The sequence below is a fragment of the Hesperophylax consimilis genome, chromosome 17 (genome assembly GCF_061612785.1).
Source record: "Hesperophylax consimilis isolate HC1 chromosome 17, BYU_Hcon_1.0, whole genome shotgun sequence".
Lineage (NCBI taxonomy): Eukaryota > Metazoa > Arthropoda > Insecta > Trichoptera > Limnephilidae > Hesperophylax > Hesperophylax consimilis.
Window position 1 is genome coordinate 21,603,782 of NC_142852.1, and position 27,908 is coordinate 21,631,689.

Below are 27,908 nucleotides of genomic sequence, written 5' to 3' on the forward strand. Positions count from 1 at the left end.
TTTACGTGAACAAAACACAATTGTGTGTATTGGTGCATATTGTATAAACTCCCACAGTGATATCCTTGCGAAGCGTCACCGAGAAACGAAAGTCTTTTGTCTTACTTACTCCCACTAATAGCTTTCAGTGAGAAAGGAACAAGTTATTACAGCGTGTTCTTCTTGTTATAAATACCAGCGCAAACCCATGAAAAATCACGGGATATTATAAGAAATGCAGAATTTAAGATTAGTGAAGCTGAAAGTATTTATAAAAACCTATTTTTCTCTATCAAAACCAAACAGTGTCAATTTTAGAGAAATATTTAGTATACTTGATAAATTACGACTTCCGTCAAAAATTTAAACAGAAGATATACACATTTCAAATATAGAATTATTAATATGAATCAAAATAAAATAATTTTGGTGCCTACTTTATAGCTTGTCTGAATGAAGAAATTATTTTCACAATCAGTACCAATTTTTAAAATGATATTTAAATTCAAAGCAAATCCAATTTCAAGAGTTCATTGAACTGAAATTACACACACATTAGTATTTTAATTTAAAAAAAAATTTCTTTCCTTTTACTAGAATTTTTTTTTGCGCTGTCCAATAAATAATAACGAGTCTGAAACTTGCTCTAAGCAAGCAAGGCATCTGTTTGAATACTATTTTCGCGTCAACTCCGTTTGCAGTAAATCTCTTATACTTGACTCTAAATACATAATTCAACACTGTTTACAGAAATTATCATAGATTCATTTAAAAGGTCCAGATAAATGCCTTACAAAAGCTTGGGGGAGGCCTTTTGGACCGAAACCGGTTTGCATGTCCCTATAAATAAAGTATCACACATACAAAGCTATATTTTTCCATTGAACAATGTTCCAAATCATAAATTGACTAATAATTTTACATTTATTAATTATTTTGTCTTCGTCCAATTAGACAAACTTTTTTTCTAAACTGTTATATTAAAAAAAAAAAACATTATTTAACTAAGTTTAACAATGTTTAGTAAATTGCGTGGTTAATTTAGTTAACAAAGCGTGAAAATTGACTAAAAAAAGTTTACAACGCTGTCCCAAAAACATGCGATAATAATCATTATTATTTTCAAATGTTTTTTTTTTTTTTTTTTCAAATTCATTTGAGGCTCGATAATAATTTTTTTTCCTATTCATGTCGCGTTCTTAATACAAAAATATAAAAATACAAAAATTTCGACACATCCAAAAATACTAAAAAACACACAACAATTATTATATGAAACGTTATACGCAGTTTAAAGTTTTATTAGACTTTTTTTAAACGCTCGTTTTAATGCTTTTTTTGGAGAGGAAAAGCTAAGTTGATTCACTCAAGCAATTAATTAACAATTGATATTTCATACATTAAGTATTTCAACCAAGTTTTGCAGATAAATTACTTTATGTAAGAAATCTCTAATTGTATCTCGAGATAAACATGGCCATCTTGGATAATATTGCAAGAATTCATAAAGAGAAAATGTTACATCGAATAATTATCATGATGATAAAATGTTATATAGACAAGTTATCATGATGAGAATATGTTATATTGATAAGTTCTCATGATGATTAAATGTTATGTCGACAAGTTATCATAGTGAGAAAATTGTTTATTGACAAGTTATCATTATGAGAATATGTTAAATTGACAAGTTATCATGATGAGAATATATTACATTGACAAGTCCACATGATGAGTAAATGTTATATTAACAAGTTATCATAGTGAGAATATGTCACATTGGCAAGTACTCATGATGAAAAAATGTTATGTTGACAAGTTATCATAATGAGAATATGTTTTATTGACAAGTATCCAGGATGAAAAAATGTTACGTTGACAAGTTATCATGATTAGTATATGTTACAATGTCTCACTGTGAGAAAATGTTACATTGAGAAGTTCTCATTGTGAAGTGATGAGTTGCAATGAGAAAATGTTACGTTGACAAGTTATAATGATGAGAAAATATTGCTTGACAATTTCTAATGATGAGAAAATATTACATTGACAAGTTCTCATGATGATAAAATGTTAAATTGACAAGTTCCCATGACATTTCAATTGTTTATTGCCAATTTGTTATGTGCTTCCATGTTTACCTCGAGTCCAGCATTTGAGATCTATCGCACTTACAAAAGTATTTAAATTTAATAATATTTATTCTTAATGAGCGTCACGTACAATTAGTTGCACGGTAGTTTAGATCAACGCGTGTTTAAGTATAGACATACAAACCGACAAAATAATAATATGAACAGTAAAAGTGCTTCTAAAGACACGCATAACAAATTACACAAGAACTTCTCGCTGAGGTAACTGTGGCAACGGATCGACAGTCGGACGGTTCAACAATCTGACACGTACGGAGAATAAGACAATCTGTAAAGAAATGTCATACTGACAAGGATAATGTCATATTGACAAGAAGTCGTTAAAAAAAATCATCTCGACAAAGTATTCCATTGAAATTTAGTTTTAGAAAATGTATATTGACAAGACGTCATTATGAAAATATGTAATTATGAGAAGATGTCATTATGTGAAGACGCCACTTTCACAAAATTCTACTTTGACAATGTTGCTTTGGCAAGACGTCATATTAGCAAGATGTCACTTTGACAAGATGTCACTTTGACGGAATATCACTTTGACAAAATATTACCATGATAATGTTGCTTTGATATGACAATAACAAGTTGTCACTTTGACAAGATGTCACTTTGACAAGCTGTAACTTTTACAAAGAAAATTAACTTCAACGACGTTGAAAACAATCTAATTAAATTTTATCTATTGACAACATTACGTACGGGTAACATAAAGTTGGGAGACAACAAAATTCTCCGCAGCGACAACCGACACCGTTGTGACAACCGTTCCACAACAAAAAACAAACAGAAACAGAATACTTTTCCTAATATATTTATATATTGCACAAATCCGGCCAATTCTAACATCACAAATATTATTCATAGCGAAAACTGTATTTGTGAAACTCAAAAAATTGTGATACCTTAAATATATAATAGGATAATAATGACTAAAATGTAACAATACTTAATTAAACGCGTGAATCAATATTTAAAATAGTCAATAATTCAATTATTATTACTTTATCTAGTTCCCACGCAAATATTCAATCATCATTAAAAATTAAAAACAAAAAAACAAACAACAGTATTTCTCTACCTACTAATAATAGTTATTACTAAGTATTTTGCAATAATAATAATAATAATAAGAATTACTAAAAGTAATTTAAAAAGTTTTTTTTTAATTTTTGACTTTGACGCAAAATTATGACTTTTTATTTTTTCAAAAAATTTCTTAGATTTTTCCGTGTGAATTTAATAAAGATTTTTTTTTTCTAATTTAAATTAGTTTATTCATCATTTTGGTAAGCAACACATTTCACATTTGTCTGTGTTTCGTTTCATTCACTTTCACCATCATCACCGTGTTTTGTTCGGGTTGGGGCATTTGCTGAATTTCAAATGTAACATATTTATCAAATAATAGCCATTTTGTTTTTATTATTGAAAGGTCACAGTTAAACGCTGTTTCTACGTCTGTTTAATCTTTTTATCAAATTGTGATCAGGCGACAAGTGTAACAGCTGTGCTTTTCTGCTGTCGATAATTGTTCAAAAGCTTAAACAAACCAATAATAAAATAAAATTAAAATGGTGATGTATTGCTATTATTTGATGACAATGTTACATTTAAATTACTGCAAAATTCACATACCTAATTATATTCCACTGATAATACATTTTTTTAAATGCCTTGTTCTAAGAGATTTATTCGAAAGATTTTTTTTAATATTCGTCTGCGTATATAAATTAAATCGAATTATTTACTTTAAAACAGATTGAAAATTTGAGATGGACGTAATTCAGCTTGCAAATTGAATTGCTGACGTATATTTTAAAAATTTATGAACTCAAAATAGCCCTGCTAAGATGGCAAATTGACGAGACATTAAAAAATGATATTTAAGAGTTTAATTTGAGAATTTTCAATACATTTTGGTATGCAAGTTACAGGATAGTATTTCTATTCTTGTCTCGTGAAAAATTATATGTTCGGTTCGTAAACACGAATAATCGTCACAAAACGAATATGACCCCACTGAAAGAGAGATGCCATTTTGATGACGAAACAATCATGACAGCAGGAGTCTCTGACGGAAACAATCATTATTTATAAGTTAAGGTACGTTGGTGCGTCCAAAACAATCGTGACAGCAAGAGTTATAAACGGCGACGGTCATTGTTAAGTTGAGTTAGTCAGCAAACAGTAATATCTCTCTGAAACAGCGATGACATGATTGATTGGTTATGTTGCTAGTCTGACGGGTAAATTCATTCAAGTGTGACGATGCAACAGTGATGAGGTGGTCGCTTAAGGTTGGTATGTTCAAACAATCATGACAGCAAGTGTCTTATTTTTACAAAACAGCGATGGTATGATTGATTGGAAAATATCTCCACTAACAATAATTTAAGACAGCTAGAGTTTTGTCTCTTGGAGACAGTAATAAGTTAAGTTGGTATTTACATAGGTAGGTTTATCCAACATTTATCATAACGATTGACTGGTTAAATTTGTTTGCTTGTCTGACAAGTACATCCAGATAATCGTGACGATATAGCCATAACGATCTTGAATGCTTTCTGTGTTAGGTTAGGTTAGGATGCAATGTCCAAACAATCATCATAGCAAGAATCTAACATCTTCGAAACAACAATGACACGATTGATAGATTGATTAGCTTATTCACTATTTCATTTGTCTATTAATACACCAGCAATGTTGGTCACCTGCTGAGTATGTTAGTTGGCATTAAATTACGTCTGTATATCCCAGAAATCGAGACAACAAGAATCTATCAATGACATGACTGAATAACTTGTCTGACATCCTCACAATCGTGACGGTGCAGCAATAACAATATTGCATTTACAAACAATCGCGACAGCAATAATCCAATATCTACATGATTGATTGATGAACTTGGTTTGCTTGACTGACAAACAATCGTGAGCAAGAATCATACCTTTCAAAAACAGCAATGACACGATTGACTGATTTAATAAATTTGGTACATCTAAACAATCGTGATGGTGCGCTAGATTAAATTGGTATGTAAACGGCCATAACATGATTGGTTGATAAAGTAAGCTTGTTGTTTGTATGACACGTTCATCCACATAAGCGTTGCAACCTCAGTAATGTTGGTCAGCTGTTGGCAGCTGTATGTTAGGTTATATTGCTAAATACAAACAATTCGTTTGATTGGTTTAAATGTTGCTTCTCTGACTTATAGTTAAGTCCCCACAATCGTGACGGTTTTTCTAGGTGATGTTAGTTAGGTAATGCGGTGGGAAGATGTTAGCGGTCGCGCTAACACCAACGGAAGGGCACAGCGCGTGGCCGATCTGCACCTTCTTTCACCAACGGCTTGTGGAACTCCCGGCCGGGGCGGGAGTGAATTGTCGCCCAGCAGTGTTCGCAGTAGTACTGAAACAGAAAATAAATATAACTTATAAGTGACTAGAAATAACCAGAAAAATTATCATTTTATTAAAAAAAAATAAGAAAATACACATATTTAAGAAATGATATTAAAAGAATTTGGCATTCTTAGACTATAAAAATGTAGCCATTTGTTATTTCGGCTACTGGCATTATACCTTGCTCTTTCATTCAAAATTTAGCCGTATTAGATCTGTCAAAGAATTCATATATAAAAATGAAAAAATCAGTCATTTTTTAAATACATGTATTACAAAAGACTTTTAAAATATTTGTATTGAGGGATCAGTAGGATTTATAGGCCCTGTTAGAAGTACTACCGAGCCGAACCCTCTGATATGAAAATATCTGGAATCGGTGAATTATTTTTCCATTTGATCTCTGGTGATTTGACGTGTTGTTCTTGTATTGTTTTGTATTTATTATGCTTATATAATGGACTTGCATAATATGGATTGACTAGATGATCATTTGCGGAAAAGTGTGTGGAAGGGTTTAGTTTTTCCTGTGGGGAAGATTTAACCCGGACATAAATTCGGAAAAAATACAATCAATAAATTATGTGAAATGATTTGAGATAGATTTTCACAGCAAAAAGTAGCATTTTTGTGATCAGTTATTGGGTTATAATGCTTTTATGACGTTGCGGAGAATGTTACGGTGTTTAAACTTCAACATTATTTGGAGAATTGTCTAAATTATCTATGTGTTTGACCTGCTTTCGATTGTACACTGATCCTTTACAAATCGTAAGTGCACGCCACTATTGAATTCGGCAGTCAAATCTGTTTTTGAGCCCCAAAATACAAAACCCTCAAATCTCTGCAAAACTGGGTTATTCATTTGATATATTCCTCTATCTTAACAAATGGATTGCATTATTTAGAGAACAGGTATCAGGTTGGAATGCTGTCTTTGTTATACCAGTATTTCAATGGAATTAATGGAATTAAATGGAATGTGCTTCAAGTAACTAGCGTCGTTGATCCTTTTGGCACCAGTGCTCAACATGCCTAACATGAGAACGAGACGTTTCTACTCTCTCCCGCAACATGGGTCTCTTCAAAACCCATGTCCACTCGTTACTTTCCTCAAAAAACCCTCCATACAGCAACCCCAAAGGTGACGTGGGCCCCGTGTGACCTTCACATTAAAATTAAATTTTTAAAATTTATGTAGGGGACAGTTTTTGGACTGTACCCAGTGTAGGTCGTAATTCTATGACAGGAGACTTAATAAAAATGATACCTATGTGTTAACCACTCTAGCGATAACGATACATAGCGATAATAATATAACTTGAGTGACCGAGCCACCGCCATCCTAATTTATTTATATATATATATATATATACGCCTAAAAAGGCTTTTACATAAAAGTGATACATGACCAGAAATGTGCAAAATGGGTACCCAAAACCATTTGAAATGCAAAATGGAAATGGGTCAAAACTTTTCCATTTGAAAATGCAAAATGCAAAATGGTTTTTAGAAAAGCATTTCAAATGCAAAATGCAAAATACCTATTTTCAAAATGCATTGAAAATGCAAAATGGTTTCGTAACCAAAACAAAACTTAAGCAAAACAATAAAAATAATTATAGAATTTTAAAACAATTTTGTCATTTAATAATGGACATCAATGTAGAACAAACATATTACATGATGGTAAATTCAAAAACACCACGACTACAGATTATGAAACCACAAAAAATTTGCGCGGGACTAATGTTGCCAACGTGAAAACATAGAAACTGCTATCTAACATTTAATATTACAGCATCATGGCCCCATGTTCAGTATTTTTTGTAATGGTATCACTCAATTGCCAGGGCTCCTACCAGGGAGCAACTTGACAAATGTAAATTATCTCTCATAGCGAGGTTGAGGACCGACTGATATTTGGGGCTTATGAAAAAAAGATGAGTGGAGATAGTAGGAAGAATGTTGCAAAAAAGCATTTAAAATGGAAAATGCATTGAGAAAAGCATTTAAAATGTAAAATGCAAAATGGTTTTTAGAAAAGCATTTAAAATGCAAAATGGAAAATACCCATTTTGCATTTTGCATTTCCATTTGAAATGGATTTATTTGAAATAAAGCACATCTCTGTACATGATGCAGTGTACATAGGAGAATATCTGTATTATACAGGAGATACTGACAGTAAATAGATGTAATCCATTGTAAAGTAGGTACAAAATACACAATTGTAAAATTGTGATCACAAGTAAAGAAGGAATTACAACAAAACCACCCACGCTACTCTAATTTGTAGGATTCGACAAAGTATTGGTATAGATTATGCTTAATTCTATAAATGGAGTCAATAAATAAATCAATAGCACCCCCATACTTGTTGCCCAGATCATGCATCCCATTGGTCAGTGAGTGTGTCTGATAGTTGGTTGTGCATGTACTGCAGAAGAATGTTATATTTTGTCTTGTATTCCTAGTCGGCCCATGGAATTTAACAGTGGCAACTATGGCAGGACTATCAATTAAGTTGTTAATGACTCTGTGAAATAATTCTCCTGTCAGACAGTGTTATTAAATGCTATACAGGCCATGCTGTAGAAAATAAACTGACAGTTAAAAAGACAAAACTTTGGTACTGGGTTTAGCAGGGTTTGGTAATAATCCCTGCGATTAACCTATACTAAGTATTGAGATTTCTCTACATGAGGCAGTATTGCTACTACCCGTGGCTCTATCTTACTGACTATCTTTTGGGTATGCTCAGAATGGACTATTTACGGGTCAGGAGAGATGTGCGCATTGCTACACATTTCTTCAGAGTGATTCGTGGATGGCTTGAAAACTCAGTCATCATGGAAAGCATTCATTTCTATGTTCCCGATGGTTATCTACGTCACCGACAGCATAGACTATTTTATCTCCCGGCCTGCAGAACTAACTTGCCAATGGTCATGCCTGTGGGGAGAGTAATTTTGCTGTTGAACAGAATCAATTCGGATATCGACACTGAACGCAGTTGGCGCTAACAAAAAATTGTCCAAAGAAGCGAAGTTAACAGTCCTCAATGGAGTTCTGGTACATACACTGATGTATGGAAGTGAGGCATGGAACTGGTAAAGAAAGGATGAAAGTTGATTGAATGCTGTTGAAATGAAATCACTAAGGCGTATGTGTGGTAAAACCATGTATGATCGCGTGAGGAATGTAGAGATCCGCAAAAGAGTGCAAGGCTGATGTAAGCGTAGTGAGTAAGATTAAGAAAGGGACGCTTAGATGATTTGGGCACGTAGTGTAAAGGAGTGTAAGGAGAATGCGAATGGTAGCAGAAGTCGTGGATACCCGGGGAAGACATGGCACGAACAAGTGAATCAGATACTTGAGTCGGCCCATGTCAAGAGTCAAAACAATAGAAGAGTATGTATGAGACGATGTATGAATGTGAATGAGGCAAGAAGTGTGTGCCAAGACCGAGTTGTTTGGCGGTCCGTCCTCTCTGCCTACCCCTGCAGAAACAGCGTGATGGTTAGTTAGTTAGTTAGTTAGTTACCCACTGTTTATATGAAAGCCTAATCTGCCTTTATTTGGCCTACCCTGCTCTTATTTGGAGCAATATTGAATTTATTATATAAATCCGTATTTTGTACATGGTCTTCTGAAAATGTTTATAGATACACGCACATTAAAAAATACAATCTGTATAGTACGATTACTGTATAATAATGACTAGCCATTTATTAAATAAAGATTTTAAATTTTAAAATTGGAAATTCATGTCATACGGCATATATTCTGGTCTAGTAATGTGTAATTTCTATCACCTAAGAAATTCTAAAAATATAGTACATACTATAGGATTCATATGTCTTATACTGATTTATAAATGTGGAAATTCTAACTATACAATTGTAAATGTTCTCCAAAACGCCCTGGAAAGAATCTCAGACTTTTGATGTCCCGAAAGAAACCATTCCTCTGTTCTGAATGCAATTACTAATGTTATCCAAATCGACCCTGGTAATAAATTACATCTTTGCGATTCTTTCAAGGATAAAGAAACCATCCTGTCACTTCGAATGCAATCAACAATGTTCTCAAATTTGTTTTGACAGCATCGCCATTCCATTGTAAGAATATTATGTACTAAATACACAATTTGGCTGTCCTGAAACGGGAATCCTTCCCAGTTGGACAGACAAAGGTTCATTTTGTCATGTATTGTTTGTAATTTATATATATAAAATAAATAAAAAATATACATGCGGACTTTACAATACAAAACATTATCTTGAATATTTTCCTTGTGAAGAACATAAGTGACATCTTTGGTTTGTGATAGAAGCTTAATCAAGCTAACGACTTAACATGTTAAGCCGGAATCAGACGTGATCTATTCTATTATCAATTCCATGGAATCTACGAAACAGATCACAGTGAGAACAGGCTTTCTATAGAGCAGAAGAGTTGATGTTCGATTAACTGATCATAGATTATGACTTCCATTGTGGTCGAAAGGTAAAGCTCTTGATTAGCAAGCCAGTGGTCACGGGTTCAAATCCTGGTGTGCGCAAGTAAATTTAATATTATCATTTAACAAATTACTCATTTAAAATAATATACAGTATATTATATCCACCATATTAATTTGATCGGTCGATGGCTGAGTTGACATCGCGTTTGGTTCCCACCCAGGCGTAGTGTGTTCAATTTCTCGGCTGGCTAAGTCCTCCATCACAACACAAGCAACATTTTCCGCTTAATGTGGTGGTATTAAGAGTTTTTGAAATATTGTCAGGTTAAAAAATATAATAATAAAAATTTGCCGCACGTTTCATAGTGGAAAATACACTCAGTATCGCCCTGGTGTAAGACCACCATTCAGCATTGAAACTTGGCTTGAAATGGCTTTGGCCGTGTTTGGTGACCTCATCTGAATAGCTGGGTACTTCCCCACCTTCCTCTTCCCCTCCCCAATACCTTCAAATTCACAACATAACCTAATTGGGGATTCCATAGTTTCACTGGCTCCAGAATGTTGGGGGCAGTTTGAACTGACCAATTCTACAATCTATGAAAATAGATCAGTGAGAAAAGGCTTTCCTATGGAATAGATTAAGAGTTGAATCATTCTATAAATTGACCAGAGAATAGATCAGATAGAAGTGCAGCATTTGCTGATTGCAGGAAGTTCAAAATGAATTAATTTTAATTGATAAAAAATCACTCCAGTTATTGCTACCCAAATTTGGGTTTTAAAAAGTACTGTGATGTGTTTATTACCTGAAGACACGTGACGTTGGCGCAGAAGAATGGCGCAAACTTCCCACCGCAGCGCGCTCCTTGACATTCATCGCACATTTGGTCATCCAGCACGTACGGCTTCACCTAAAACACAAACAAGCAATGATTCATCTCAATTCAATATTTATTACTTCTCAACATGGAGTCCTATAAAACTCGACATATTTATAATAAAATAAATAAAATAAAATTGACATATTTATAATAATTGGGTCATTTGTACACGGAGGTATTAAGCGACTCGAGTTTTGTGCGCGTAGCATACGCGTCGCTTGTGAGAATCTACCTGATTATATTTATTTATCTAAACGTCATAAAATAGCTTTTACAAAACAATGATACATCGGATTATAAACATACAGTGGTACACAGGAGTTTACATTGGTACATAAATTATAATTTATAATTCGCATAGCAAAACCCTTCCACAACATAAACACTGTATATTCCCTTTACAATAGAAAGAAACACATAAATTATAAACTAAACTTACACTTCTCAAATTATACCGAATCCATTAAATTTCATAATTTTAACTCTCTCCAAACACGATGTCTAATTTTTGATCAAATCTTATTGTTTAAAATCCTAAATAATGGTCTGGACTCACCAGAACTTAACAAATTTAATAAATCTTCATATTCCGTCTAGATCAACCCGACAATCTGATTTATTTTATCTACCCTCGTGTAGAACAAACATCCGAAAAAATTCCCAATTCCTCGTATATGTGCACAATATAATACAAAATTTTACAGCATTTGACATTTTTGGTAATAACCTAAAGAAATATCGATATGAAGTAATGCGTACGATCGATTATTAATATGAGAGTATGTTATGTATCGGGAGCATCTCCTATCCTCTTCCTATTTTCCTCTTCCTCTCCCCTTCCTTTAACACCAAATTTATTTTAAGATATTAAAACTTCATTTCCAATGAACTTTAACATAAGAAACTTCAGTTAACTTGTATATTTATATCTATCATTGTACATTATATAAAAACTGTTTGTTTCAAATAAATTCTATTAAGGTACAGAATGTTATACATATTAATATGTATAGTAAAAAGTGACAAAATATTATATTAGTAGTGAGTTTATTGTTACCTTCAATTTAATGATACTTTTGGATAAGAAATAATAATTATTAATAAAATAATACATATGATAGCTAACATTATAAGATATCTGGAGTAAATAGTTAATATGGAGTATTGATTTGATTTGAACGGGTTTGACGTCGGTTGCACGCAACTGACAGTGCTGGTCTGGTAGCACGCTACGCTAGTTGCATACGCATCTTCTACTGGTTTGACAGATATTATGTCTGAGAATGATTTGAATGTTAAATTTGTCCTGGAGGTGGAAAAATATCCATGTTTATTTAACTTTATTTTACATGATTCAACGGAGAAGGATTCTCATGTAGTTCCTTGGCGGTAACAATTGTCCATCAATTAATATTAATTTCGTTGTATGAGTGAACCCAAAATCTTCTTTTTGACTGTTTTTTAAGCTAAATAAAGATAAAAAAAGAACAATATTATCTGTATCGCTACAGTCACATGACATTGTATTAACTCCACGGCTGCACGTGAAAAATGATCATGTTTAGTATAATTAAGTCTAAAGTAATGGTGTTTGAAAGAGAGAGTACAAAAACAGTGTGCAATATAGTTGTGAATGAGGAATACTTGGAGAGTTTGTGTATTTAGGAAGTATGTTCTAGAGAGATGGGAAGGCTGACAGAGATATTGAAACAAGGGGAAATGCAGGTAACTCCATTCATGGAGGACTGAACGCAGTTGGCGCTAACTAAACATTATCCAAAGAAACGAAGTTACCAGTCCACAATGGAGTGCTGGTACATACCCTGATGTATGGAAGTGAGACCTGGAACTGGCAAAGAAAGGATGAAAGTAGATTGAATGCCGTTGAAATGAGATCCCTGAGGCGTATGTGTGGTAAAATCCTGTGAGAAATGTGGAGATCCGCAAAGAGTGCAAGGCTGTAGTAAGCGCAATGAGTAAGATCAAGAAAGGGACGATTAGATGGTTTGGGCATGTAGAGCGAATGAGCGAAGAAAGGAGTGTAAGGAGAGTATACAATGCAAATGCAGAAGTCGGGGATGCCCGAGGAAGACATGGCACGACCAAGTGAATCAGATACTCGAGTCGGGCCATGTCAAGAGTCAGAATAATAGAAGAGTATGTATGAATGTGAATGAGGCAAGGAGTGTGTGGTGTGACCGAGTTGTTTGGCGGTCCGTCTTCTACGCCTACTCCTGCGGAGAAACGGCGTGATGGTTAGTTAGTTAGTTAGTTTAGCGTCGAACGGAACGGAAGCCAGCTTTAAAAAGTAGCATATAGTAAGCGACTTGCGGTTGTTTTATGAAGGGCCTAAGTAATTATGCATGATATGTTTTTATTTGCCTTTTACATGTACTTGCTGTGACAGTTGACAGTATAGTACTTAATCGATAGGACAGCAATAATTACCGAACCTTCTGCTTGCCACTCTGACATCTCTACAACTTGCCTACATGTATCAGGAGCAGTCCATGCATACATGCTGTAGATGCTCCAAATCCCCTACATTTTACAGTAAAAAGATTTGGACTTCTAGCCGTAAACAACAATACTGCTATTTAAATATTTTAATATTTTTACAGCGACCTTAACCCGGAGGCTGCCGTGCGCATCTATGTTTGATTCGAGATTCCGGGCCCTCGCTGCCGCGCGCAATCATACGTGATTTTAATTTCATATTGCGATATCTCAGAACTTTCTGTATAGATGGCGCAAAACTCGGGCTTAAAAAATAATTTGAACCTTTATCTAGCGATATCTCTACACAGATGTGACAAATGATTTTGTTTATATTATGAAAGACCTCGTCAAACTGGAGACTACAATATTTCCCCTCTCAGTGTTTGAATTCCCCGCGCGCGCGTAGTTGTGTTAGTGAATCACGTGGTTCCTTCTTATCTCGACGGTTTGCGAATACTTAGAATCTGCAACGAATCGTGGTTCTAACGTTATTATTTTAACAAAAAGTTTTTTTATTAACTACTCATATTTTTAGTGCAAATAAGTTTTGTGTTAATCAACATGTTTTGTTATTTTATATGAAATTAGTTGTTATATCCGCCTTTCGAGTGAAAAAATAATCATATACATTTTATTTTAATTATCTGTGTTTAGAAACTAATTATTGTGTTAATTTGTCGTTTTTCTTAATATTTTTTTTGTGTAACCCTCTATCATGGCTCGACGCGACTTGTCTGATATAAAATAAGGGAATATTGTCTCTATCTTATATCTGTTAAATTATTTTATTGTACACAACAGCATAAAAAATTCAGGTATGAGCTTCTCCGATTATCAGTTATGTGTGATAAGACAATTAATCGCAAAACACCTCAAAAATACTCAACTCGACTCAACTCCTCATTCGTCTCATCATGACACACCATTACGTCTGAGCCAATACCGGCAACATCAAAACAATCCAAGCCATACAGAGCCGGCCATGTTTGTGCGAATACAAAACAACAAAGCCGCAGAAAAATGGCTCGATATGTGTTCCCAGTGTAATGTGGCATTGTGTATTCATTCCTGTTTTTAAGTCTACCATTCGAATAAAAACTATAAACATAAATAATACGATAAGAAACTGTAAATAAAAGTTGAATAAATAATGAAGTTTTAAACAATAATATTATCACAAGTGAATCGTGAAAAATGGTGAGCCGTCGCAGAGGTCCCACTTCAGAGACGTGACTACTGATATTACTATAGTATGTCTGTATGTGTTGGTGAGATTACTGATTTGATAATGGCGGCGGGTCGAAGTTTGTTGATGTTTCATAGATAGTTTTTATTCGTCAAATAATGCATCAATTTATAAAGATATCTTGCTTAGACTTTTCAAGAGTATAACGTAAACAAGTTTTTTTTGTTTTGGTAATAATTTACAATCTCTAAGTGCAGAGGATAATAAATAATGACGCAATATAAAAAATTCTAAAAACCCTTGGCGTGAGAGTATCCATCTTGTGTTTACATTCGGGCAGCAAAAGGGTTAATGTGATTTTTTTTACAAAATATTATTATTATAAGACATTGTGCATATTATAGTCCCGTTTCTGTGTACGCACAACGAACCATAAATCAACCATCTACGAACGACACGATACAAAAAGCGCCGGCGAGTCTGTGACACTGTGGTGTGGAAGTGATCCGTAAACCGTATCCAAGAATGCTAGAACGTACGTTCTTTCCGCGCATGCGTACTGACACCCGCAAGCCAATATCTTCGTCAACTTTATACGATATTAATGACAGCATCCAACGTACAAAAACCGTCTTTAATGCTCATTTGTATAATGCACAGAATCGTATACTCTATTACTAATCCATTGGATTGTATGCGCGCGCTGCTTTGACAGTTTGAGCTTGAATACTGAAGTCGAATTCTTATTGAATTTTGTTAATGCCAAATCACTATTTTGAATAATCTTTATAACGAATTGGTGTACATTATTAATACCAAAAAATACGCTTTAGATAAATTGAAGGTTTTCCTATCGTTTCGCTTGAGTAGAATACAAAAAAATATGTAAATTACTCAGTAAAAAATATAAATGTAAAATACTAAAAAAAATATTTTTTTAACAGAAATGTATGAACGCGTAAAGGAAACAACTTTAAAAAAAATACAGTATTATAGCTAAGATTATTTGTGACTGTTTCACTTGATTAACTTTTTTGCTTTCTTATAAAATTATTCACAAAATAAATAAAAACCAGTTTTGTGCTTGAAATCGAACGTTTCTAGACTCCGTTTGTCAAGCGATTTTAATGCCCATTACCTACAATAAAAGGTATACCAAGAATATACACATTTTTAATAATAATAATAATAACATGGAATTTATATAGCGCAGTTTAGTGTCATTTCACTTCAAGTGCGCTTAACTACTCGTATAACAAACTTAAAAAAAAGGTAATTCAGTATTAATGGTTCTTAAAATTATTCCTACAGTGTGCCTTACCCAATACAGATCTAATATTATAACACTAAATACACTGTTTATACAAAGTGATGATAAAACTTAGAATAACAATAACAGTAGGACAGGACAAAACACGAATATTAAAACTAAAACATAACATGAAACAGGAGGCAGTTTGTGCTCAGAAATGAGAATTTTCTGAGCAGACACTTTAAAAAGGCACAATAAGGAGACAACCGAAACCAAACAATTACCGGAAGTTTTAGAATATGGCTTATTATAAAATATTGAAAAGAAGTTAAAATTTATAAATGGTAAGATTTTTTAAATAATTTTGTTTTTAAAGCTCGTTTAAATTCAGCCAAATTCTGGAGGTTAGTGAGAGCTGAGGGAAGTCTATTCCAGATGAGAGGGCCTGTTACACTAAAAGAACGATCATAGTAAACAGCTCGATTTCACCTAGAAAGTTCGATTAGACGATTACTAACATCTAGATCTGCTGACCTTAGAGTAAGCTGTCTATTGCTTAAGTTTTGTCGGATACATAGTTCCGATATATATGCTGGCGCCATTCCTTGCAATGCTTTGAAAGTCATTAAGCAGATCTTAAACTCTATTCTTTCAGGGCATCGAAGCCAGTGAAGGCGATCCCTTAGAAGTGGGGTTATACGGCAATACTTAGATTCACCAAAAATCATTCTTGCCGCAGCATTAAAAACTGACTGGATTCTATTGATTTGTTTCTGAGGTAGGCCGGCATATGTACTATTGCAATAGTCCATACGTGAGACGACGAACGAATTTATGAGTGACTTTGCTCCATCAGAGGGAAGGCATCTCCTGATTGATTTTATCTGCCTTAAATGGAAAAAACCAGAACTCACAGCTTTTGAAATTTGCGATTCAAGAGAAAGAATATTGTCCATAGTGAAACCTAGAAATTTTATTTCTGCAGAAGGGATTATATCCGTATCCTGAATACGGATTGGACTGAAGTCAAGGAGAGCTTGCCTTCCAGGGGAAGCTATCCACATGAATTCTGTCTTTGTGGGATTTAGTTTAAGTTTATTGACAGACATCCATCTTGAGATTGTGTTAATGAGGCTAACCACCTCGTTTTTAAGGACGTCTTTTTCGTCCGGAGAACAAAACTTGAAAATCAAACGATCATCTGCGTAGCCTTGTGATTCAAAGCCAGCTGAGTGAATTAGTCGTTCAAGACGATTCGTATAGAGAATGAAGAGAATGGGGCCTAGGACAGAACCCTGGGGAACTCCAAATTCTATGGGAGTTTCAGGTGATGTACATTTATTGAAAGTTACTGAGGCTACTCGTCCAGACAGGTACGATGTCATCCATTGGAGTGCATCACCTCGAACGCCAAATTCGGTTTCAAGCACATTTAGTAAAATACTATGATCTACTGTGTCAAATGCCGCACTCATGTCAAGAACAGATATCAAACCCAACTTACCTGCTTCCATCCCGATGATCAAGTCTGAAACAACCCGCAAAAGAACAGTTTCCGTTGAATGAAACCGTCGATAAGCGGATTGATTTTTGGCAAACAGACCAGCGGAGTTCAAGTACCCCACTAATTGTTTGGCAACGATTTTCTCAAGCAGTTTTGATAGGAATGGTAGGTTGGATATTGGCCTGTAATTATCTGTATTATCAGTATTAAGATTTTGTTTTTTAAGTATTGGAGTTATAATTGATTTTTTAAGTGATCCCGGTACAAGTGAATTTACAAGAGACTTCCGGATAATTTCAGTAATTACAGGTGCTATATCTTTGGCTTGTAGCTTCCTCTTAACCTGCTATTTACTTTTTAATCATAATTTAAATAAATAAAAATAAATACCCAAAATAAGATGGACACTTCGCCATCGTGTTCTAAATGATAATAGTGAATTGTGTGGTTGTATTATTGCATCATTATTAGAGAAATATTGAGTTATGGAGCATAGCGTTATATAATTGTATCTTGTTCGTGGGCTAGCGTCTAGTTGTGCATATTTTATATCAAGTACGTAGTAAGTACAAGTCATTTGATGTCCAGCATCGCTTCCACAAAAAGTCATGTTATTGGCTTTGTAATAGACTGACTTACCTCTACTCGCTTGTCGATGTCTCCGTGCTGTAGTTGCACAAACCTTGCAGAGATGGCAGCGATGTAGGACTGCTGATTACTGAAGGCCACACGACCGGCCCCCTGTAATTAGTCAGGCCCATTGTAGCAAACAAACAAAACAAATAAACAAACACTTAACAGCAGAACAGTTGCATATAGCTTACACCTCGTTGTAAAACTCAACAGCTAAAAGGATAATACCAATGCAGACCCGTGAAAAATCATGAGATTTATAATTATGGCAGAATTTATGAAATACTACCTGGCATCACTACCTGATTGTTATACCGAATCCATTAAATTTCATAATTTTAACTCCCTCCAAACACGACGTCAAATTTTTGATCAAATCTTATTGTTTAAAATCCTAAATAATGGTCTGGACTCACCAGAACTTAACAAATTTAATAAATCTTCATATTCTGTCTAGATCAACCCGACAATCTGATTTATTTTATCTACCCTCTTGTAGAATAAACATTCGAAAAAATTCCCCAATTCCTCATATATGTGCACAATATAATACAAAATTTTACAGCATTGACATTTTTGGTAATAACCTAAAGAAATATCGATATGAAGTAATGCGTACGATCGATTATTAATATGAAAGTATGGAATGTATCGGGAGCATCTCCTATCCTCTTCCTATTTTCCTCTTCCTCTCCCCTTCCTTTAACACCAAATTAATTTTAAGATACTAAAACTTCATTTTTATTGAACTTTAACATAAGAAACTTCTGTGGCTTGACTTCAGTTAACTTGTATATTTATATCTATCATTGTATGTTATATAAAAGCTGTTTGTTTCTTACAAAATAAATAAATAAATAAATCTCGGATTTTCTGCAGACCTTTTTAACACTCGCGCACCGAACAGGGGTAACACTGGTACACAAAAGAGTGTTTTATGTTTTATCTCAGTTGTTTTTTACACCACATACTCTTTAATTTAGGTAATCCTAGAAAAACTATTCAGTTATCGATCTACATTTGAAAAAAACATATCGCATTTATATTTCTTTAGATATTAAATAATTTACAACAAATTCTGGAAATTTACTCCCCCTTCCGTCTCACTTCAGCTCAGTAACATTGCTGTAGTTGCCCCGCTCGTATCCCTTCCATTAAAAATATTCGCCGAGCTATGCAGGTGGCGAGATCCCGCGAGATACGAACTCGACCGTAAAAGTTGCATTTTAATAGAAAGGGCGGTGTCGTAATATTTGAGTCACGTTTGCTTTCCTACCATTACTTTTTACCTTTTTGCATTACTTAAATGATTGACCACTAGTTGAAATATGGGCGTCGGCATAAATGGACAATACTAACTGTAGCTACTAATTTCGAAGTTATACAGAAAGGGCTAAATTCCGGTCGCTTACACTGCATATTTCGTATGTCCTTTTGCTATACTAAGATGTTCTTTTGCCGGGCCAAGATGTCGGCCTGTCTGGAATACATCCGGTGTGTGTCACAAATTTTATGAACAAGATTAAAATTATATCTGTCTCTATTTCTCACATGAAAAACACATGGACCAGACAAAGACATTTATTTTATATACAAATTTTGAAGGAAAGTGTAAACAAGGAGTTTGAAAAAAGTACAGTATGGTTTTAAAAAGTTTATCGCAAACGTGTGTTAGCAATAATTGTGTTTTAGTTTATGATTCCTAACTTTATCGTAAATAATTATAATCTGTGAGACCGAACCAGTTTCTCTCTGTTACATCTTCAGACTGGTAAGTACATTTTAAACTTTGGCAATGGTGTTTTTTAAATACTCTTAAAGGGGTGTAAAACATTTATTCTATACGATATTAAATTTGAATGAGGAATGTGGAGATCCGTAAAGAGTGCAAGGCTGATGTAAGCGTAATGAGTAAGATTAAGAAAGGGACGCTTAGATGGTTTGGGCATGTAGAGCGAATGAGTGAAGATCGAAGTGTAAGGAGGATATATGATGCAAATGCGAATGGTACCAGAAGTCGGGGACGCTCGAGGAAGACATGGTATGATCAAGTGAATCAGATACTCGAGTCGGGACATGTCAAGAGTCAAAATAATAGTAGAGTATGTATGAGACGATGTATGAATGTGAATGAGGCAAGAAGTGTGTACCAAGACCGAGTTTTTTTGGCGATCCGTCCTCTCTGCCTACCCCTGCGGGGAAACGGCGTGATTAGTTAGATATTAAATTTTGCAATTTAGTCGTTTGATTTTATTAATGAAATAAGGGTCGGAATTTCCATCTCGGTATCTAACTGCATATTTTCGCAGCTTATTATGGCATCTTTACATAAGTTGTAAATTTGGTTCGAGATTCATATTTATTTCATGAAATGATTAGATACAGATTATGATTTCCTTTATTCATATCAATAAAGTACATTTACTTTTTTAAGGCATTTTTATTTGGTGTGCCGCGGAACAAATCACATTCATGGTTAGGAGCAGTTGGGACTCTTGTGGGATATTCACAGAAAAAAACAACAAAAACAGGTATTTCTGAGGTTAAAATAAAATATAACTATAACAGTTTTAGAATACCTTGTTTTTTCACTGTTTTAATCCGTTTTATTTCGAACCTTGACAGAAGGACGCGTTCTCAGATGATCGCGTTGATTTGATGTCATCTGCGGTTCAAAACCGTTCACCGTTAAAAATATAAGTGTCCTAAAATGAAAAACTTTTAACTGAATATATAAATATGTATATATATATATTTTAATTATCAATTTTACGCCCGTAATATACCTTCAAACGAACCCATCATTTATCGTAAGGTAAACACTACGATTTGATCCTAAATGTAAATATAATATATCAAATCATAAATTAGGAGAATAAAGAATTTAATACCTTCATTAATATCTAAATATGCTATAATATTCGCAATAACATCCGTAACCAGTTTAGTAGTGGTAGATTTGTTTAAAAAATATATAATAAAAAAATATATTCATCATTTACAGACCATCCTATGCAAGAAACTAGCCACCCACGTCGACGCTTAATCGCCAATCGGCAGTCGAGATTCGGAAACGAGGCGCGATGCTTGCTACGTACCCGCCTTCTCTGTTTTCTTTGAAAACATATGCGTTATGGTCTAAATTCATTAGAACATTAATTATGACTTTATTTATGAAACGATTTTGATAATGACTACTGAAATATGTAATATATACTTCCCTCTAATTATAACCAAAACAAATTTCATCGAATTATGTCATTAACACCTTTTAATAAGCAAAACAAATTGGGGGACTGAGTGACCCCGCTTCGGATCCAATGTGATTTTTTTCTTTCCGGGACGAAAGGGTTAAGATATACAATTCCGTAGTACACTATTTTGACGTATTTCATAAGGTTCAGCCAGCGTTAGCTATGTAAACTTCCAATTTTTTTTATGACTTGATTACAAAACATCGACTTTTCTCTGCTTTGTATAAATAAAATATTCAAGTAATATATCGACCCATAATACAAGATATTCCAACAAATCGAATTATACTATTCCCCCAATAAAAACCTCAATGGCACAAAGACAATTTAACTTTCTTGCTCCAAAAATATTCAATAATTTAACGTTAGAAATAAAATCAATAGCCAAATACGACAGTTTCAGGAAAGCGCTCGGGGATTTTTTGATGTGTGATTGTTATAGTGTTAGTAGCCTATTCCAAGTACTCAGATAGAGGTGTATATATTGTTTATATGCGTGAGGATGCGTCATATGGGTGTATGTATACATGTGCTGTTATATGTATATAGGTATGTCTGCTGCTATATACACATGTGTGCTTGCATGCACACATATTAAAAATTATATATATAATTATGTACATTTTTACAATCTAATGCTAATTTACTTCTTTCTAATTTCTATCTTCTACTTTTTATTACAATTTTTCCAAAATTTTAGCTTCTCTATAGTTACTAATTTCATATGTTTACACTAGATTTCATATTTCATACAAATTAATTACACTCAATTGGTCACCATGAAACAGGCAGCCGCCTAGTATGGTGATTCATTATATCTACTCTATGTAAATTTCATAATAATGTAACATGTATTAAATAAATAAAAATAAATAAATAAAATATATAAATAAACCTTCCGGAAGAAATTCTCTGAATTATAATGAAAATCCTATCAAAATTCGATGCATAGCATAGAAGAACTAAGCGCACAAACAGACAGATGTGGATAGCAACTTTGTTTTGAGATCATTGCGTTTCAAAAACAAATATTGTCATTTTTTTTTTGTTGACAAATTAGAGAGTTGTAAGAAATTTACCTTTCGAATAAACACCTTTAGTTAACTTCAAAAATTGAAACAAAATAAATACACATTTAAGTATAGAATTACTATCATATTGTAGTAGAGAAGAAACGCAGAGGCTGGCAAAGATAGGTGATCAAATAGATTTAACAAACAGATCGCCCGTTTCTGCACAGAGTCAAAGGCTTTTTTCAAGTTTCTTGGTGCTCCAGACCAGAGGTGGCTGTCAAATTCAACAGTGGGTTGCAATTGGGATTTGTACAGGGCCTGCAGTTGTGTATTACCTGCATTATCTGCGTTCCCTGTACAGTACGCCCAGCTTCTGATAGGCTAAGTTGACTCTGGCTTGGATGGATCCACCGTGGCTGAGCTGCTCACTTAGCATTTCACCAAGCATATCAATGGAAGGAATAGTGGGAAGATTGCTTCCATTGAAGGAGACTGGATTATCATTTCGATTAAGTACATCTGATTTAGCGAGGTAAGCATTTAGTAATATGATAGTCACAGACGAAAAAGATACAATTGAAGACCATTGGCATACCTTGGGATATTTAAGTTCTGGATCCGTGTCGATTCCTGCGTAGCACACTCCCCCGTACAGCCGATCCATGATCATAGCTAACTCCACCGCTTTTAGAGGCCGCGGCACCCCGCCAACAAACACAGTTTTGCGCGGGTCCAATGGCATCGATGCGTCCAATACGAAGTCTGCGTCGCCCAGCCGCCAGGGTCGAATTTGCACTGGCTTGTCTTTGATAGTGGGTGAAGAGACGCATAGATAAAGTTTTTCTTCGTCTGTGATGCAGGCGTCCATTAGTTGTTGCACAGAGCATTCATCCTGGAAACGAAGACAAACATAACATTATAATACAGTACACTTCAGCCATAGGTCACCCCAAATGGTAAACTACGTTTGGTTCATGGGGCGAAGTTTGTTCAGGTCTTAGTAGCTGATGCGTCTGCGCACCAGATGTGTGGTGGGCCAGATTTGGAGTGTCCGATTGAGGGAGCTCTTTGACCTCTCCAACCGGACTCTCTCGATCCATCATCAAGACGTACGAATGAATTCCTACCACCGCAGTGGGTCTGTCACTCTTGAATACACCCCTTCATTCATACCCACCCCTCATACTGTTTTCCTTCTGAGAACTTTTCATCCCTGTGTGTGGAGTTTAACAAACTCAGGAAAACAATGTCAACCATTTATGACCTAGATGCAGAAATATCTCAAGATCGCTGACGAAGTAATCAAGCTCAACAGAAGGCGATGAAATATGGATTAAATTGCACACACAATAGTCGAGTTCAACGGAGGGCAACAACACTTGCCAGCAATTGTAGTGGAATGGTTGATTTTTAGTTTAAAAAGAGTAATTTAAACTCTTGTTACTAAACTTTACGATAGTTCACTCTAAGAAAAATTAAAATATTGCAAAGTCCTATTGAAAGGACATTTGAATGATAAATTTTAGATGTGATGAATAATATTAATTCACCCATTTGGTCCCTTTTATAATAATAAAGTTCACTCCAGTAATATAGATAGAGTTCAGCACAAATTTCACAAAGAACGTAAATTTTAAGCTCAGAATTCCTATTGATTACATTAATTATGTCAGTTTGATCTAATAACACTGTCTGACAGGAGAATTATTTCTGACCTGGTTGTGTTACACAGAGTCATTAACAACTTAATTGATAGTTCTGCCATCCTTGCCACTATTAAACTACATGTTCCGACTAGGAATACAAGACAAAATATAACATTCTTCTGCAATACATACACAACCAACTATCAGACACACTCACTGACCAATAGGATGCATGATCTGGGCAACAATTATGGGGGTGCTATTGATTTATTTATTGACTCCATTTATAGAATTTAGCATAATCTATACCAACACTTCGTCGAATCCTACAAATTAGAGTAGCGTTGGTAAATTAGTTTTAATGTTTTGTCCAATATTGCTTGATATTTAGTTTTTTTTATTTTTATCATTTCCTAATATTTTCTGACTATACTTGTAATCACAATTTTACAATTTTGTATTTTGTACCTACTTTACAATTGATTACATCTATTTACTGTCAGTATCTCCTGTATAATATAGATATTCTTCTATGTACACTGCATCATGTACCACTTTTATGTAACAGCCTTTTAAGGCGTATATATATAAAATAAATAAATTGTTCAAATTCTGAGAAACAACCCGTCCGTAGTAATCGACGTGTTATCATTACTCGGCTGACGCGAAAGTCAGTCAGTATAATTCTCCATTAATAAAGTTTCCTGCATTACCCTTTCTTCCAATTTCTTTATCAAAAGTATCTACCTAATAGTCATCATCATCACTTTTGGCTCTACAACCCCTGGTGGGTCTTGGCCTCCTCGAGAGTCTTCCTCCACTCATCTCGGTCCCGCGCCAGCTCTCTCCAGTTTCGAAGCTCCAAGGCAGACAAATCTTTGAGGACGTTGTCGCTCCATCTTAACCTTGGCCTTCCCAGGCTCCTTCTTCCTATCGGTCTTGAGCTCAGCAGGGACTTTGGTTCTTGATGCTCGGTCATTCTCTCCACATGACCTAGCCACCGAAGTCTTCCCAGTGACATGAACTTTGTGACGTTTAACTCCTTAAACAGAGTATAGAGCTCATTGATATAAAATACGCTACCTAATAGTAATAATAGTTTAATCACCTGGAACAGGAGAAAGGCGTATCCCTTGGGCGGGAAGTAACTCTTACTCTCTGCCTTGTGAGGCCAGTCTACCACCAGCGCCCCAAACCGTCTGAAGGAAGAAGTTATCTCATCTGCAATACATACATAAACATACATAGCATTACTACATATACAGAGGTTATCTCATCTGCAATACATACACATAATTCCCTATTGTTACACAATATACATAAGTTATCTCATCTGCAATACTAGCGCCGCTCCGGGAATCATTCATGGGATAACTGACACCTCTGCCATAGATACCCATTCCCCTAGTGGCAAGCTACTGGTGACGTAGCAAAGGTGTCCGGATTCGTGGGGTAAGATTTGTCCAGGTCTTGAAGGCGGATGCTTCTGCCCACCAATTTCGGCTGATGAGAGGTCGTTGAGGAAGACTCTTTGACCTCTCCATCCGAACTCTCTAGACCCATCGCAATACACCTTGTGGGAGAGATGGATTCGTACGTCGGGATACACTTTCCCCAAGATTCCTATGAACTCCTCATATCTTCTTCCTTCCTAAAACTTCTTCTCGTTCCTTTCCTTAACCTTTCCTTATCTGTAGTGTGTATTTACTGCACATTGCTTCTAATAACTTTAATAACTCTATAAATATAATAAATTCTGGGTTCAGATTTTAGGTATTCCTCCGTTATACATTTATGCACTGAATTAAAAAATAAAATTTTACATAGTTTTCAAATTCAATTAAAAATCAGAGATTTTTATTAAAAAATCGGAAACAAATACACCAATACAACCAACCGTGTGACAATGCTAAGCGAAGAGTGTGCGAGGAAATGACACGCTATTGATGTCTTCGCTATGCGGGAATATGAGAAATCCACACGTCCGCAGTTGTATTTTGATTTAGACCATCGATCCCTACGACCGAATAGCTGTGTGTGTGCTAGCCGCCAGACAGTTGGTCGGGGACCGTCGTTAGATGTGGACCCCTCAAACGTTTTTTTATCATCTGCCGATGGTTTTTTCATGTTTTCAGCAATTAAATTACAATTATTATCACTTTTGATATAAAATATAATAAACATAAGCGATTAGCTATGAATATTCATATTTTTCCGATATTAAATCGCTTATTTTGAGATGTGTATTGACTACACAGCACCGGAACGCGTGGATTTTTTTAGCACAGTAAGGGAAAGGTTAAAAAGATCACAGTAACCCAAAAAATTATATAGCCCCTGATGGAGATTGTTCTCTTCAGAACCTCCTGTATAAAGTTAGTGTTTAAAAAAAAGCATTCGCATTACAAAAGCATTACCTCGCACCACAGTGTGAGGGATGGTTTTATATGTACAGCACTCATAGACACACAAGACCAGGAGTAAAGAAAGAATGTAGATCTGATGATGGAGTATGTAGGATTGAAGAACATCCCGATTGAATTTTTTTATTTATTTTTTTTTTATAATCAATATAAAGTTTTTTTACAGGTTTTTTTTTCGATGTCTGTTTCACTAGGATAAACCTGTGTCGAGACAGACGTATTTGATACATGAATTAATGTTTACACATTTTTTGATACATAAAATATTTCATTACATTAAATGACATTGTGAAAAAGATACAAAATAATAAATAATAATAATAAATGATAAATTTGTTAATCAGCATCTAGTTGGAGAACATACTTATGTAGGGATTTTTATAAAATTTTTGATCATGGATCTGTCTTGGCTGATGATCCAAGACTTGATGGCTGTTTTATATTTCGAAAAAAATTCATTCAGTCTAATGGTTAGTGGGAGAGCATTATATAGCCTTGTTGCAAAATATCTAAAATTTCTCTGGCCAAAAGTTGTTTTAGCGAAAGGGATTTGTAAGAAATTATGTCCTTTGGTTCTAGTATCACGAGCAGTTTGGATATTGTCAAAAGTAGTTTTGTGTTTGAAGAGGTATGTTAGTATGTTTTTGGCATAAAGTTGCCTAATGTCCATAACACAGATTTTCCTAAAGATTTCATCCGAACTGCTTGTGATTGGTAGTTTGAGGATAATCTTTATTATAAGTTTCTGAGCTTTAGATATTGGATCAATGGCGGTAGCGTTTGCTCCTCCCCATGCTATGACATGCACTTTATTAAAACTAGTTGGCTGATCGTCTTACCTTCGTCGATGTCTGGTGGTAGGCCTCCCACAAAGACTTTCCGGGAGAACCTCTCGCCTCCAGGCTCCGAGCCCCCGCTGGTGGGGGAGGATCTGGCGGGGGATCCTGAAACCATCCCGGAGAGTCCTGGAACAGAGAAACATGGAGGATCAGTAAGATTAGAACTATATAGACTCTTAAACAAGTAACCAGTTCTTTTGGAAAGATACATTGAATACATACAGGGTGTATCGGCACGTACCCGACAAACTTTAACCAGCTTTTCCTTAGCACATTTGGAGTAAAAAATGTTATGGGCACTTTGCTGTCCGGTAACATTTTTTTTCAATTAAAAACAAAAAATTATAAAAAAATCCACACTCCGTCACTGTCATTGGCATTGTTTCTCGTGTTCAACAGCTGTTTTTAGCAAGTGTATCAAAAAGCATCTTCGCTCTTTCATACACACTAAATAATAATAGTTAAAAATGAAACGAATGGTGCCATACCATTTAGTTGTGATTGTAAAAGCGCGCCAATGTAGGTACGTACGTACATTATTCAACGAAACTCGAATAAAATATTGCCGGATGAGTTTTCAAACTTTGACAAAGGATAAAACAGTGGTGAAAATATGAATGAAAAATTTTTTATTAAAAGAAATGTTACCGGACAGCAAAGTGCCCATAACATTTTTTACTCCAAATGTGCTAAGGAATAGCTGGTTAAAGTTTGTCGGGTACGTGCCGATACACCCTGTATACACATCATATAATTATTACGTAGGTAGAA

The 27,908-nt window shown here is 34.7% G+C and overlaps 1 protein-coding gene across 4 annotated transcripts in view; it reads right to left on the reverse strand.

The window, feature by feature from the left end:
- Positions 1-510: 510 nt before the first annotated feature.
- The window catches only part of LOC149416222 (translational regulator orb2-like), a 132,293-nt gene continuing 104,895 nt past the window's right edge, over positions 511-27,908 (reverse strand). For all 4 annotated transcript variants that reach the window (XM_089641596.1, XM_089641595.1, XM_089641598.1 and 1 more), the window contains 6 exons: positions 27,138-27,263; positions 24,984-25,096; positions 22,825-23,121; positions 17,969-18,070; positions 10,814-10,918; positions 511-5,543 (listed from right to left, as the gene is read on the reverse strand). In XM_089641596.1, coding sequence (XP_089497722.1) covers positions 5,427-5,543; positions 10,814-10,918; positions 17,969-18,070; positions 22,825-23,121; positions 24,984-25,096; positions 27,138-27,263 — 860 coding nt within the window. In that variant the 3' untranslated portion in view covers positions 511-5,426. The remainder of the gene's footprint in view (positions 5,544-10,813; positions 10,919-17,968; positions 18,071-22,824; positions 23,122-24,983; positions 25,097-27,137; positions 27,264-27,908) is intronic.